The sequence below is a fragment of the Ctenocephalides felis genome, unplaced genomic scaffold, assembly GCF_003426905.1.
Source record: "Ctenocephalides felis isolate EL2017-DRISC unplaced genomic scaffold, ASM342690v1 CF-g0.4_SCAFFOLD_00845, whole genome shotgun sequence".
NCBI lineage: Eukaryota > Metazoa > Arthropoda > Insecta > Siphonaptera > Pulicidae > Ctenocephalides > Ctenocephalides felis.
In genome coordinates this window covers 62467968-62485498 of record NW_020536999.1, presented here as the reverse complement: position 1 = coordinate 62485498, position 17531 = coordinate 62467968, and the positions used below count along the sequence as shown (strand labels likewise).

Sequence of the window (17531 nt, the reverse complement as noted above, 5' to 3'; positions counted from 1 at the left end):
AAATATATACTCTAATTATGTTTTTAAGTGAAATCAGATCTGATCATTCTTTGTAATAAAAGATATATAAAAAACAAAATATGTTGTAGAATATTAAAAAAGAAAAGAATATATAAAATATGTAAAATAAAATATGTAAAAATTGATATATTTGTATTGTTTGTATTGTATAATGAAAAGCATAACAAAAATGAAGTATGTAAAAACACAAATATTGTACTAAATAGGAAATAAGATAAAAATAATTTAAGTGGCTAAATACTATAGGCCTTTATAGGGGAAGGCAAAAAAGAGTCCCTAATTACCTATCTTCAACAAAATAATATTTTACTCCAATATTCATTTCATAAAAGTTTTTACTAACAAGGTATATTTATATATTAACTTCCCGTAGGGTAAGTTATTGTAATCGTCCAAAAATCAAAATCGAAATTTTACATTTCTCGACGTTTTGAAGGTTTCTGAACATTTTGGCATACCTCAAAAAATGGATGTGTGTGTATGTATGTATGTATGTATGGATACAATTTTTCGGTCACGTTTTTGGGTGCACGGATCAACCGATTTGAATAGTCCAAAAAACATTCGATTCCTTTTGATAGGGAGATGTGCTGATTAGTTTTTGGCCAGCAGTTACGCATATAAAGAGCAAAGAGTGCAGAAAATAGAAATCGAGTTTTTGAAAGAATGGAGTATCCGATTTGAATGATCTAAAAACAAATCCGAAAAAACATTCAATTAGTAATGATCAGGAGAAGTGGTTATTAGTTTTTGGCAAAGGTAGGCCCAGCCATTTCGAAGATACAGAGCTAAATGTTGAAAAATGGCAGTTTTTGAGAGAACTAAGCGTCCAATTTAAATGGTTCAAAGAACTTTCTGTTTGTTTTAACAAAATAATTGATTTTGGAAAAAAAAAATGTTTCAAAATATTTTTTCTTTAAATTTTTTTTGTATATCGAAAATAAATCAGATTTTATTTTTAATTCTGACTGAAATTCTAATATATTTTAAACAAATAATTTCAACTTTGCAATTCAGTTTATATAATTCTTATAAATATTAGTCAATGTTACAGTATTTATAATAATCTATTTGAAAACATTCAGTATTCCTCGAACATTTCGTTACGGCACGGGAAGTTCCAGCAATTTGCCTTAAGGGACGATGCCATACACCCCACTAGTTTTATGATATATATGGCAAATCTAAGGTTAATATTGAGAAATTGAAGTGAATCAGCTCATAAGCAGTTTTGAAAAACTAGAAACAGAACAAACACATTCCTTCGAAATATTTCAAACATAAACAACCCAAAACTAAAAGAAAAAGCCACAATAAATTTCTCGCTTAAAACTTACAAAGCATTCTCGGCATATGTACATAAGTATTTATCTAAAAGATTATAAAAGCATATTTGTACTGCTTGATATTAGGCTAACCCAGATGGGTGTCAAAAGTGGCTGCAACGCCAACGATCTGACCGCTGATAAGGGTAAAGACTGCATATATTCTTATAATATTTAATATATAAAAAATATAATATAAATGAGAATTTAGAATAAAAAATATGTGAATAAACCAATTCTCATTTCTTGTTTAAACAATTTTAATTCCAAACATACTTCATCATAATATGATATATTATCAGTGAAAAATTCAAATTTAGCTCAAAATATTTCACCGTTCGGCAATAATTTGATAATGTAATCAGAAGCGGCTTTGACTTATGTTTATATCAGCAAATAATTACATTGTAATCAATCAAAAATGTTATTTTGTTATTCAAATCTGGAATTTTTTATTACAGAAAGAGATAAGATAGTATAAAGCAAATCAAACCTGTGTACTAAAAAATTCAAGCATAATTTAAATATAATAACTTTTAAAATTTATATAACAACCATTTTGAAAATCAAATTTAAGACAGCATATGGCCAATCCACATAAAAAAAATTATGCTATTGGAAAATAATTTATGAACTTATTGGGCAAATTAAATATTAGGTCAGAAAATTTAAGGCCAATGCTTAAAATTAGACAAATTTAACTATTGTAATTTTATAAAAAAAAAAATGAAATTTGGGGTGCCATATGTAGCCAATTTACAGATGGCAAATATGGCATCTAAGAATTTGATATTATTAGAAAACAATAAGGAAAATTTTTATTTTCGCCAGAAAATTCGATTTTCTGATTTTAAGGTTTTCTAAGCTTCAACTTGTTCTAAATCTGAATTTAAAAAGGTATGCGTTTGTGCCAAAATTTGATCTTTCATCTATATTTTCTCAAAAAGCGGCTGCATCGATTTCAAAAATTTAAAATCCATTCGTTTAAACTAAATAAGAATTCAAGTTGATTTGTTTTTTGAAACAATCGGCCTCCCATTTCTTTAGAATTAGCAGAAAAATGCAGAACTTTTGTTCCATAAATTATCAAAAAATCCTGGACTGATTTTGAAAGTTTGAAAACCAATCGAAAGATCAGTCAGTTAAGGATCTTACTGATTAGTATATTTATTATTTGTTAATTTTTTGTTGATTTTGATGTAAATATTATATGAAACATCATATAAATGAAGAAGCATACACCTAGACGATTTTATTTCCAACCAAATTTGTTTTTATTTTTTGTTCAGAAATGAACGTGTGTTATTGTTTCAGCAGAAGGAAATATTATTCAGTGAATACGTGACATTAGTATGATTCATCTACGTAAATGTTTAAACAAAATAATTTCAAATTATTAAACATAGCTATTAGCTTGAAATTATTTTGTTGAAACATTTATGTAGATGAATCATACTAACGTTACGTATTTACCGAATAATATTTTCTTCTGTTGAAACAATAACAAATGTTCATTTCTAATCAAAACATAAAAATAAATTTGCTAGTCAAGATAACAACTTACTTCAGCGGTTGGAAACCCCTCAGGGTAGTATCTGTTTCCAGAATACTATTTTTGGAAATAACATTTTAAATGATATTAAGAAATAAAAAAAATGTTTTATGCATATTTTTACATAATATTGCATACATTAACTTCCCGAAGGGCAAGTTATAGTAATCGCAAAAAAATCGAAAATGAAAATTTTTATTTATCTTTACGTTTCAAAACCTTCTGAACATTGTGGCATACCTTAGAAAAAATGGATGTATGTGTGTGTGTGTGTGCGTGCGTGTGTGTGTGTGCGGATACAAATTTTCGTCGACGATTTCCGGAACAGTGATCAACCGATTTGAATAATTCAAAAAACATTCGATTCGTATTGATAAAGAGACGTGCTGATTAGTTTTTGGCAAAGGCAGGTCTAGCCGTTCCGAAAATATGGGGCAAAAAGTGCCAAAAACGATAACTCAGTTTTTAAGAGAACGGAGCGTCCGATTTGAATAATTCAAAAAACATTTTATTTGTATTAAGATGAAAAACTGATCAAATTTTCATGAAGGCAGGTCTAGCGGTTTCGGAGATCTTGTAAAAAAAAGTAAAAAAAAAATGCCATTGGGCGGTCAAAAATCATCATTAGACATATGCACATCAAATTATCAGATATTTTATAGAGATTTTAATAATGAATATAAATTTTGTTTACATTCCTATGGGTTCCGTACCAATGTTTATCCATTAGACGACGACGCGGCGCTTACGCGCTTCGATATTTCGTCTTTATGCAGTTAAAGCAGTACTTTAATTGCTTTGAAAAAAAGTTTAGAATTAAAAATATGTCAATATAATGAATTTTTTTTTTTCAAAATTTTTTTTTTCAAAAAAAATTAATTTTTTGTTAAATTTAGTTTCTCAAAAATCTAATTTTTTCGAAACTAATTTTTTTCAACAATGTTAATATTTTAAAAAAAAAAAAAAAAAATTTGGTACAGGAAGTTCTAGCAATTTGCCTTAAAGCACGATGCCATGCGCCCCACTAGTTTGTAACCTGATTTTATAAATACTATATCAGTTGAGTATTTATAAAATTAAATTGTTGAAAAAATTAAGGGGGTCGCAACAATTTTTTTTATCAGAGCTGGGGGGCGAGGTGCAAAAAAGGTTGGAAACCACTGACTTACTTAATAACCGAGAAGTTTCACATTCCAATGAAAAATATATCAATACCCTTCCTACCTTACATTTAATTACTATATTTTTTTATAATATAATATACATCTACAAATTCATTAACTTACATTGATCAGTCTGTACAGCCACAGAAGTCATTTCGAACCCAATATTAATAAAAGCGAATTTAAATTAGAATTAGAATCAAATATAGGTTAAGCACACTTGTATCATTCATAGAAGTTCAAGGGCGCTACGTCCCCGTCTAGCGCTGACCTAAATAATAAACAACCGACGCAACACTTGTATAAATACACTTTTATCAAATGGAAAAGGATTAAAATAATATATAAAAGTTAAATAAACACACTTGGAAACAGTTTTGGGCACACTTATGGAAACGTAAACTTATATAAATATACGTTTGTAAAATAGTTTTGTGGGAACATAACCTTGTTCTTGCACGCTTCACTTTGTCATAACACTGAAACACAACATTATTAAATATTATAAATTATTTTATTCAGATATGCCAGAAAACACTTATTTAACAGTTTTAATAATATTTAATAGTTAATATATATTTAATTTAATCATTTAATTTATCAAACCGCCTTTTTTCAACATTGGTCAACATAACCTTAATGACAGCTGTCACTTTGCAAAGGTTATGACTTATCTATGGTTATTTTAAAATTTAGGACTTTTTTAAACAATTTACGTCATAACTTTTTTTAAATTTAATTAGATGCTGTTTGAATATAATGTAAAACCTTTTGATATAATTTTCTTGGTATATTTTTGCATAAATTGAATTTCGCATAATAAAAGTTATAAACACGTTTGTCAAACAGTTTTATGAAAACATAATCTGCATAACCTTGTACGCGCGTCTTCAACTGTCGATCGATATTAAAATACAAACACAATATTATTATTACAAATTAAATTATTGTAATTCTAAACAAAAAATATCTAAAAACACGTATTTTACAATATTAATAATATTTAACGTTTAATTTAATAAAAAAAAATATAATTTATTAAAACGACTTTTTGTATTGATAAACTTGATCTTGATCACAACTGTCACTTTATAAAACATAATTTTAATCCTTTAAAGAAATTAGAAAAGATATCGGTACAAAATATATTAAAATTTGTATTAAATATTATCACATGTTTTATGAATATATCGCAAAACCTTTTGAGTGAACGAAATTTATAATTTTCTTGTCATTTTTTTGTATGAATTGATATTTCGTATAATAAAACTTATAAACACGGTTGTCAAACAACCTTGGACGTGCCTCTTAAATCGCCGATATTAAAATACAAACTAAACTAAATTATTTAAATATGTCAAAAAACACGTATTTTACAGCATTAATAATATTTAACATTTAATTTATTAAACTTTAATAAAACATAATAAAAATTATAAACACGTTTGCCAAACAGTTTTATGGGAACATAACCTTTTACGTGCGTCATTAATACTAATCTCCGGTATTGAAATACATATACAAATTACAAACTAAATTATCAAAAAATGTTACAAAACGCGTTTTTTAGAGTATTAATAATATTTAACGTTTAATTTATTAAACTTTTTCTAATTTATTTAACCGACTTTTTTCGTATGATAACATAACCTTGATCAGAACTGTCACTTTACGAAACACATTTTTTAGTCTTTAAATTTCAAATTTTATCAAAACTTTTATAAATTTTATTAAACGATTTTGAACTATTACGCAAAACTTTCAAAGAAACGAAATTATAATTGTCTTGCTATTTTTTTGTATATATTGATATTTTGTATAATAAAAGTTATAAACAAGTTTGTCAAACATTTTTATGAAAACATAACCTTGCACGTGCGTCTTTAATCACGAAATTAAAATACACCCAAACACAATACTATTTAATATCGCAAACTAAATAATTCAAAAGTATCAAAAAACACGTTTTTGTGTATTTAACAGTATTGATAATATTGAATGTTTAATTTAATAAACTGTTTCTAATTTATTTAACCGGCTTTTTTCATAAGATAATCTTGATCACAACTGTCACTTTATGAAATGTAAGCTTTTAAAGAATTCGTACAAAATATATTAAAATTTGTATTAAATATTATTACATGCTTTATGAATATATTGCACAACCATTTGAGTGAACAAAATCTGCAATTTTCTTTATATTTTTTGTTATTTTGTTACAATTTTCTTTTTATTTTTTGATGTTTCGTATAATAAAAGTTATAAACACGGTTGTCAAACAAAACATAACCTTGTACGCGCGTCTTTAATCACGACATTAAAATACATACAAACACAATACTATTTAATATCACAAACTAAATTATTAAAACATGTCAAAAATACGTATTTAACAACAGTATTGATAATATTGGATGTTTAATTTATTAAACTTTTTCTAATTTATTAAACCGACTCTTTTCATATATTGGTAAACATGACCTTGATATGAACTGTCACTTTTGAAAACACAATTTTAGATCTTTAGAGATTAACAATTATAACAAAACTTATATAAAATTTTAATATATGCTATTTAAAGACAAAGCAAAACCTTTTGAGGAAACGAAATTTATAATTTTCTTGATTTTTTTTTGTATAAATTGATATTCGTATAATAAAAGTTATAAACACGTTTGTCAAACAGTTTTATGGAAACATAGTCTTGGACGTGCGTTTTTAATTGCAGGCATTAAAACACAAACACAATACTATTTAATATCACAAACTAAATTATTCAAAAATGTCGAAAAACACGTATTTTACAATATTAATAATAATTTTTGTTTAAATTATTAAAAATTTATTAAACAGACTCTTCTCATATATTGGTAAACATGACCTTGATAAGAACTGTCACTTTACGAAACACATTTTTAGATCTTTAGAAATTAACAATTAACAAACAAAACTTATTATTATTTTATTATATGCTATTTAAATATTATGCAAAATCTTTTGAGGAAAAGAGATTTAAAATTCGCTTTGTATATTTTTGTAAAAATTGATATTTCGATTTCGATAATGTTTGATGTTACATTTATCAAACCGCCTTTTTTCATATATTGGCGAACATGACCTTGACCACAACTGTCACTTCAAGAAACGTAATTTTAAGAGATCTTTAGATGTTTATAACCAATTATAACATTTTTTTATAAAATATTAATGCATTTTATATGAATATAATATTAAACCTTTTGATAAAACGAAATTATTGATTTTTTGGTATATTTTGTATAAATTAATATTTGGCCGAAAACATGTGTCAAAACATTTAGACTAAAATGTTGACACCTCTTAATCCTGAAGTTGGTTACTAAAGACTGTCATTAATTGCTTATTTAAAAGGGCGCGAATGAAAATAATTAATTAGAATTAGTTAAAAGAATTAACTTAATTAATTCCTTAAAAATGTGAGTATGAGAAAACTATCAATTATTTTATTGTAGTTTTTATTTATTGTATAAGTTTTACATTATAAATCGCTACTGGATAATAAAAGTTATAACATCATGGTGAATGACACTTTGCATTTCCAATATTGAACATCAGGTAAGTTTGTTTTTGACACAAATAATTAATCTTAACAACACTCACTGCATTTATTTATAAAACCACATATTTCCACAACTGTTTTAAGTACTAACAACCGTTAATTAATTTCTTTACAATTTTCCACGTATAAAAATTAAACAAATCGCGCACGATCACGACTGCGTCCGTTCGTAAACTGAATACAAATAAACTGCGCGCTTTTGAGCGTATGCAGTGGAAGGGGCGGACAGCTGTTTGTCACAACAGGTGTGTTTGTCAAACGGTTTTAATAGATAAAAAATGTTTTGTAATAATTAGATTGTAAAGTGATAAAGTGAATAGATTAAAGTTATTGATAGGTTTGTGACCCAAATATGTGTACAGTAATACCCCGCTTAACGCTGCTTCGTGTAACGCTATTTCGGTAGCGTTCTTTTACTTTAGCCCGAAGATTCACCAAAATATGGCTGAAATCGTAGAACTAATATAATATATAATAGAAGAATTAGTGAAATAAAGTAGTTTAGATGAGATAGATGTAAAAGATGTCAAAGAAATATAAGAATTATATTAACTGAATTACTAAGCTAAAATTATTTATTTATATAAGTATAAATGAGCTTCAAAACTTTAGCCAGAATTAAAAATAGAATATGAATTATTGTCGATATACAAACAAAATTTTTTTGAAAAAAAAATTTTAAAAAATGTTTTTTTTTCCAAAAGCAATTATTTACTCGACACAAGCAGAAAGTTTTTTGAATCATTCAAATCGGATACTTATTTCACTCAAAAACTGCCATTTTTAGTACATGCAACTCTATATCTTCGAAATGGGTGGCCTGCCTCTGCCAAAAACTAACCACCACTTCTCCCAATCATTACAAATTGAATGTTTTTTGGATCATTTAAATCGGATACTCTGTTCTCTCAAAAACTGGATTTCTATTTTCTACACTCTTTGCTTCGTATATCCGTAGCGGCTGGACCTGCCTTTGCCAAAAACTAATCAGCACATTTCCCTATCAATAGAAATCGAATGTTTTCTAAACCATTCAAATCGGATGATCCCTGCGCCCAAAAACGTGGACGATAAAATGCGGACACACAAAACACACACCCACATCCATTTTTTCTGAGGTATGTCAAAATGTTCAGAAACCTTCAAAAACGTAGAGAAATGCAAAAATTTTCATTTTCGATTTTCGTCCCATTACTATAACTTGCCCTACGATGAGTTAGAAAAAACAGCATCTAATCTTTCTAAAGTTGTTTCAAAGAAATTAAGTAACTTTAATTTAGTAAGCAAGTACAAAACAAAAATATTACTAGTAGTGATTCCCGAGAAGAGCAATCAGAACTGCCAATGATGTTCGTAAATTGATCTTTGACCACAATGACTGAAATTATTGACCAATTTGTTGAAAATTCTTCAAAATTGGACAAAAGTTCAGAAACAAGATGGAGGTTTATAAACGAATTGTCCTATGTTTGTCCTTTAACAACTTCTAAAATTGAAATGTAGGATAGGCTAAATTGGTTAAATGGTCTGACTGAACTCAGATTTTATTTATATTCGTTAATATTATTTTTATTTTCGGATAAAATAAATGTTTGATTTTGTTTTATTAAACATGATACAAAGCCACTTTTCTTTCTTATATATGCTAACATAATAAGCTTGCTCCTCAAAAAAGTATACTATAGTTGCAAGTAGCATTTTGCCTTAAGGCAAGTAGCATTAACTTCCCAATACGTATACATGATCTAATCAAACAAGAAGAAATGAGATTTAGCTGTTTATTTTGAAATTAAAATTTTCGCTTTCACTGAAAATTAATAAATATTATTGTCAATTATTATCGTTCGAACATTTGTTTACGACATTTCATTTCATTCATTTTGGGTCCTAAAAATGTCTTTTATTTAGGTACGGACGTCGACTGCAATCAGTAGCTACATGCAAAGCACGGAACGCTTAAACTTTGATGTTCGTTTATAAATCAACCGCTTATCGTAGGCCTATAATATGTTATTTCAGATTTCAAATCTATCGCCATATAAGGTTTTCATCGTCAAAAAATATTTTTTCAAAATTTAATTTTGAAGAAACGGTTCGGCCAAATCAACGCGATTTCCCACCAATATCTTTCGAACAGTTTTTGAATTTGTGAAACCGAATTTTAAGACGCAAAATTTAACACCTTTCTGATCTAATTACAAAGAAACAGCTTGGCCGATCGTAGCACAAAACGCTAATCCTTAACGAGTCACATCGAATAGCTTCTACAATTTTTGAAATCGGTCCAACCGTTTTTGATAAAAGATTCACGAAATGTTAAAAATAAGTTCATATACACATACAGCATACACATAACTTTTCCAAATTTGGTTTCATTCGATTCAGAATGACTTGAAACGTCACTTAAAATAAAAAATTAGCAAATCGGATTGTTTCGCGATTTCTTCTTCGGGAAGTTAAAAACTTTAAAAAATAATAATAAATAGAAAAGGATAATGAGTTATGTTTTGAACCACGGTCTGTACTGTAAATGTATTGGTTCACTTGAAAAATAGTTATTAGTTCTAGTAATTTGTTTTATATGACTTTTAAAAATACCACAAATTTTTAAATTTGTATTATAGTTTTTACTAGTTTATAAAATATTTATTATTATATATATCACAAACAATTACTCGACTTTTATAAAAAAATATATGCATATATGTAACTGGTTTCTACTTATCAGTCCGATTCTAAAATCCGATCAATTGATTATTTTTTATTTGGATATGCAATGCAATTTTCATCTAAAGCAATCTAATTATTTTTCATTTATTTTCATTTATGGCTTCTTATTTATCAATTCAACAATTCTCTCACGCACGTCTTATTGTACTGAACGTTTTTGCTTAGTCTGAAATTTTCACAGTCCGAAATTTAATATAATTGCAATCAAAACATATAAAGTTAGTTAAAATTTTTGGGACCCCAAATCCTTTATAGGTAGGGGCAATTATTCATCCTGAAAATAAATGTATGTAAAAAATATAAAGGTGACATAGGTCCCGGTTTGTCCGAGTCTAGGATCTAAACTTTTGTGCCGGATTTTTGCTAAAAGCAATATTAACTTTGTTTGGCTCAAGTGCTAATTTTTACTAAAAAAATCAGAAATTTATTCTAGACTTAAAATCGAATATATATATAAAAATATACAGCCAAAATATAATATTAAAGTTATTATAACGTATAATCAAATAATGAAGTTCTAGTAAATATCAGTATTTCTGAATATAAAACTGATTTATGTATTTGTTGTTTTAAATCGTATTTAACCAATTTTGTTTCATTTCTGCAAGTTGGGTAGTACGTGGCGCAAGGTACAGAACTTTGGCCTTGCAACCGAAGAGTTCAATTCATCTTGTTTTGCATGCAACCAGATATCAAGTAGTAGAGTAATTAATGTTGACTTGAAAATATGTGTCCAAGTGGGAACTCAAGCCATTATTGTTAATAATTTCAACGATTCATGAAGACTAAAAGGGAAATTGTTAAAAAGAAAGGATAAATCAAAACTAAAATAGGCCAAAATTTGGATTATCTTCTAGTCATTTGTAGATAAAAAGCTTATAGAACATCAAAATTCTGATAGCTGATCAAAAACAAAAACAACAAATACCAACATTTCTACAAATTTCTTAGGACAAACCTGCTGAATAATCTAAACCTTACGATGGCGTTGTTTTCCAATATGTGAGTGGAGTTATAAATTGCTCCTTAAATCTAATGAGAGACAAAATATATAACACATGAAATTATATTCAAAAACTAAATCCATGGATTGTTTTGGACAAAATGCATTTTGTATAAAAAATTTCAAACGAGATCCTACATACACGAGAAGGCGTAATTTCTTAACAACATGAACTACAAACTACAAATCAATACAAGAGGCGTTTTTCAAGGACTGAAAATTACTTAATCAGCAACAAGTAATACTTTCGATAGCCTTCGAATTAATAACCTACTTTGTTATAGTTGTAGATTTTAAAAGAATTATTATTAGCATTTAAATTAGTTCACTGGTAAAAATAAAGTAAGGTGTACAACTTATTCACCAGGAATTCAGATATAACTTTAATCAGTTGACAGTTGACAAGATAAATTTCATGAACATAAATATAGAAAAGTGCTATATCGACTTTAACCAGAAATTAATCAAAGGAATTCTCAACTTATACCTTTATATAAGTTTCAGGTATTTTCAATTGATTAGTACATTTTGAGAAAGCCCGAATGATCTTTATTGCAACTAAGTATTAAAGTCGATCGAGGACTTTTTGAGAAAATGGGTCAAAAATATATAGTTAACACTAAATAAAGACCAAACTAATAAAATTTATGTTTGAAATGTCTATTAAGTATCACATTTTATTCTGAATAAGTATTCTAGAATTTTAGTATATTCGAAATAATTATTCACGTACGATTAGCGTCAAAATTGGCATCTATTGAACAGTTTTTTTTACAGATTTACAAATAAATATAGCCAAAAGAATTGTTTGACTGTTACTAAAAAGAATCTGCTCAACCCATCAGCGCAAAAAAACTAATCAACCATAATCTTATTCGAGCTTCATTTAAGTTTTTAAAATGCTTTTGGTAAGATCAAAATAAATTAGATAATTTGAAAAAAAAAAGAAAGTGAAATATAACTAAATAAATGAGTCACACAAAGCAAAATGTAGTTCATAATGTCTCAGACATGATTTTTGCAACACAATACGACATCCATTAAAAAATATAGATACCATGCAACAAACTAATCATAGCATATTTTCTGAAGGAGAAATGAATTTTTTTTGGAACGTTATAATAAATGGAAATAATTCTTCATGAAAGCACGCTCAGAGTTACTAAAAATATTTAATTTTTTATTAGATATATTTTATACTATATCATATATTTTTAAAATGGTTTATTATATAATATTTGTTAAACATACTTTTAAAAATATTTTATAAAAAACATGTGCTTTTAAGAAAATAAGTGATTCTTTACCTGATATGTGTATTACTAACTATAAAAAAATTATTTCACTTTTATATTTTGGACAGAAACAGAAGAATGTCTTTTTTTAGTAAAAAAATGAGATTGGTGAAAATAAAATAAGTGAGTCTTTACCTGATATGTGTACAATTATAAAAAAAATATTACACTTTCTTATTTTGAACAGACAGAGAAAAACATCTTTTTTTGTAAAAAAATGAGATTGGTACTCAAGTTTATTCACACTTTGAATTTTTATAAATTCGAATATTCTGGCTGCTATTTAAGTTGATAAAATTGTGTATGATAGGTGCTTCAAATCAAAATTAAATCCAATCAAACACAGAATAATTGGGTGTCACCCGAACAAATGATTATAGGAGGTGTATGAATAATGATTAGTGCTTAAATATGTTTTTTAAAACATTAGTCATGCAATATTTGCAAGCAATTTAGAAATGTGCAACAACAATGAAAGCGAGCAAGCAATATGATACAATTTTATTAATGCATAATGTTTGACATAGCAGTAATGTTAATCATAATTATAATAACATGAAGAATTACATTATTATACAAATGAAAATTTAGAATAACTTGATGTAACATGATTCATATTATATACTTTGAATTTTTAAAATAACATTCAAATACACTTACGAGTAAAATAAAATGACATGAAAATGGACAGATTCAAATGTATGTGAATTTAAAAACGTTTACTTAATGTAATAAAAAAATTATATTCATATATATATATATATGTATATATATATATATATATATATATATATATTTGAATAATCACCACTGTTTTCATTTTTTTTTTAATTTTCATAACATTTTGCTTCTGTCCATATGATTTAACAATGAATGAGTATAATTAAAACACGCCATTAAATGGGATAGATTAAAAACTAATTACTAAAAACATTAAATATCTTTTTGAGTAAAAACGTTAAACATTCACCAAAAAGCAACAAAACCTTGCCATAGCAATGCTATATAAAATTATACTATATGCTCAAAAACTTATTTTTACATTTGCTTAAACAAACATATGAATATATGTATGGCAATTTTAAAAAAGTTCCTCATAAAGCATATAAGTATGTTTTTTTATAGCATTTGCATATAAACCTAAGCAAGTATTAAAATATTGCACGATTTAAAAAGGCAGCAACATTCGCTTGAGAGTTCGAGTAATTTGAAATTTAATTCCAAATATCATAAATATAAATTGCTGTAAAGTTCTTAAAAGAAAAGTGAATAAACTACAATTCCAAATATAATTTTTCCATTCTGTTATATAATTAATAGTAAAATTAATGAACTTGGCAATTGGATGGCATTTACATGCTGTTACTAATTCACCACAATCATTCAAAATGATACTTTTGTTTTCTGAATTTGATGTGACTCGAAGCGATTTGAAAAATGTACTTAAATGTGAGATAAGCTCATCATCATTTATTGTATTTTTTAAAGTAGATTCAGTTTTGGAAAAATCTTGTATTTGGTTTGAGATATCACATAACTTATTGTAAATGTTTTTGTTGCATTTACAACCTTGTGATTTAGGAGATTTTTTACTAGGTTTTCTTTTACTTTTGGTTTTACCATTCGATTTATTTATATTAACATTGTAAACGGTTTGGGAATTGGAACTTTTATCAGCATTACCACAATTACAACCCTTACTAGTTTGCTCAACTAAATTCTCTTTATGAGACATCTTGGCTTTCTTAACAACAGGCTGAACCGACTTAAACTTGCCATTCCTTTTAACTTCAAAATTTTCTTCTATCTTTTCGGTTTCTATTACTGATTTTTTAATTGGTTTATTCAAGCCAGAAACCAATGGAGTTGAAGCAATGAACTTACCGCGCAAATTCTGGCCCTGGACATCGGTCAGGATTGCGCCGCAGGCTCTGGTCATGACTGCTTCCAGGCATCTGATGTTCTCGCGGCAGGTTAATATTATTTCGGCCTGAAACCAGGGATTGTTAAAGTGTTACAGGTATCAGGTTAATGAAGATCTACTATATTAATAAATAGATCCAAAATAAGCATGCAAAGAATAGATTATTAACAAGCATTTTATCATAAAACACTTATACTTCTTCACCTGATTTTGTTTTCTGCTTTTTGGACTTAATTATTACTATTTTTCATTGTGCATCGTAAACATTTGTAATCGCAAAGTTTTGGAGTAGAGCTATTAATATTTTTGAAAGGAGTTGTTAGCCATAACCAAAGTGTTCTCAAATGGTAGAATTCTATTGCTGGACTAGTGTAGTTGCAATTTATTTCAAACAAAGTAGATGGTAGTGACCATTAAATGGTCACCATTTAATAGAAATATGATTAGCCAAATATCCAAAACTATGTATTTGATTGACAAAGCCAAAGCTCTATTTTTTTAAAAAAAAAAAAACTGTTCTGAGGGAGAAAGGAGTTTTAATGGGTTCTTGGTGGAAGCCATATTAGATGCTACAAGAAACTTTATTTTTCGTTGAAAAGAAAAACTCTTTAAGTAAATGTTGGGACAATCTTCTGTGACGAAAAGCAAACTGTGTTTTTTACAACATAATTGAATTTGAATAGTCTTGTTTTTTAATTGAACAGATACAATTTGTTCTTTGAATAAACATTTTTGTTCTTTAGCTACGTAATATAATTTTATTTTATGTTTGTATTTTAATTTTGATCTACTTTCTTTTTTAAAAAAACTATAGAAGTTCTTTTATAGATAATATTAATTTACATTTTTTTTCTTTGAAACGTGAACCAAATCCATCATATTTTGCCCAGGGTTGCATAACGTGTGTTAACTGAATTCAATTTTAATTAAGTATTCTACATAGTGGTTCATATAAACTTTATAATTGTTTTGTATTAGAAAGGCTTTATTAATTAGATACAAATTGTATCTTCAACAGTATCAACATGTCCAAATAAACTTCGACTTTGGGAAAAGTGCCTCTACAAAATATATAAAACTTTGTCATAAAATAAAATATTGTTATGTATTAATACCTCGTTCAAGAATCATACAAATTTGTTAATATCCAATATTCCATAACTTTTATAGAAATTCAATTCTTAAACACAAAACAATCAAACGTTTGAACTATTCACCCAACCGATTCACAAAAAATATATGAAAAATTATTTTTAAAGTTTTGGTATATAATAGTAAAAAAAATACAACTTTTTAATTGAAAATTTGCAACACTTTTGCAATTTATACTATTATTTGTCATTTCGACTTCCCTATTTTTTCTCTATCAATATCATCATCTTTTAACTATTTTAAATATGATTATGCAAAGAAAAATGGATAAGATAAATTTTCATAAAGTACTCTTATTAGGTAATAATTTTGGAAATAACATTACAGGTAAGTATACGAAAGGAGTAAATTAAACAACAATAATAGTGTAGCATCGCAATACAAATTTGGACATAAGTATTTATCATATAAGTAGTTTTCCCTAACCATTCTGATCTTGTCCTTCAATTCATTATAAATATATTTTTACTTACTTATTCTAAAGAATATATCGAATTAATTTGCAAAGAAAAACCGGGTATTTACTATTAGTAAACAAAATAAATAACAATGAATGCTTAAGTAAACTCCTTGTGGTCGACAAATTGGCCTCCACTTTAAATTCTATTGTTCTTGAACACTTCAATCATATTTTCAAGACTTACTTAAACACTGTATTTTTAGAATAGCTTCAAAACATTGCTCTAGCAGGATTAGGCATTGAAACATATGTTGTTATCAAAAAAATTGTTCTATATATAAAGATAAAGCATTCGAGTTAAAACCAAAAAATATAATGTTTGAAACATGGCTGATGGCTCAATATTTCATAAGAAATTCTCTCTACATAGACAAGAGAATTGGACCCTGTAAAATAATCAGTGATGTGATATCACAAATCAATTTGAACTATGAAGGAAAGGACAACTTAAATGCCAATAAGGAGCAAAATCGATAATGAGATCTAGCACATATCATAGGACTACACTTTGAACAGAACATATGATTGATATATTTTAGCACTAAGGTTTTAAATGTTATATATTTTGGTGTATATCTGCACTACTAACGTTGCACTTTTAGCTCAAGCAAATTGAAATCATCATTTGAAACATTTAGAAATAAAAGCTGCCATAGCATTTGAGGATGAACAATGTTATGTCTCCATGATAATAAATCCATATAAAGATTATTTGAAAAAAGGTAAACTGAAAGAGCCATAAATATAAAAGAATTGATTATTTGCAGACGATATGATTATTATATGGAACTGAAAATAACAGAATAATAAACATAGAAAAAGAAGAAAATTATCTGGAGCTAATTGATTATGATGATCATTCTATGCTTTCATGTATTTTTGTGACAGACACAAAAGTAGGATAACATATAAGTAAATGACCAGCATACATTATACGCATCATAGCAAGGAATACAAATGCTACTATTGAATGAGAGAAATTAAAAGACAAAAATACATAGAATTACAAAAATTAAAAGGAGATGCGTTTCGAAGGATAATAAAGACATCTATTAATTGATAATAAGGATATCTATCAATTGATAATAAGGATATCTAGCAAATACGAGAATTCTAAGGAGATGCGATATAAGGATGTCTATTAATTATGCGAGCTCACATTTAAAATCTTTTTAATTTTGAATATTTTTTCTTAAGCAAAAAAGATGTTTAAGTAGTTTAAGTTTAAGACTACCACACATGTAATGTAGTAGAACCATCATGATTGTTTATGAAGATTAAAGTCATATATTTCTATTTGATAATACT

At 26.9% G+C, this 17531-nt stretch overlaps 1 protein-coding gene across 1 annotated transcript in view; it reads right to left on the bottom strand.

The window, feature by feature from the left end:
- Positions 1 to 17531, bottom strand: part of LOC113386946 — a 729443-nt gene that overhangs the window by 15105 nt on the left and 696807 nt on the right. The window contains exon 13 of the mRNA XM_026624709.1: positions 14572 to 14677. Within this exon, the coding sequence (XP_026480494.1) occupies positions 14572 to 14677 (106 nt within the window). The remainder of the gene's footprint in view (positions 1 to 14571; positions 14678 to 17531) is intronic.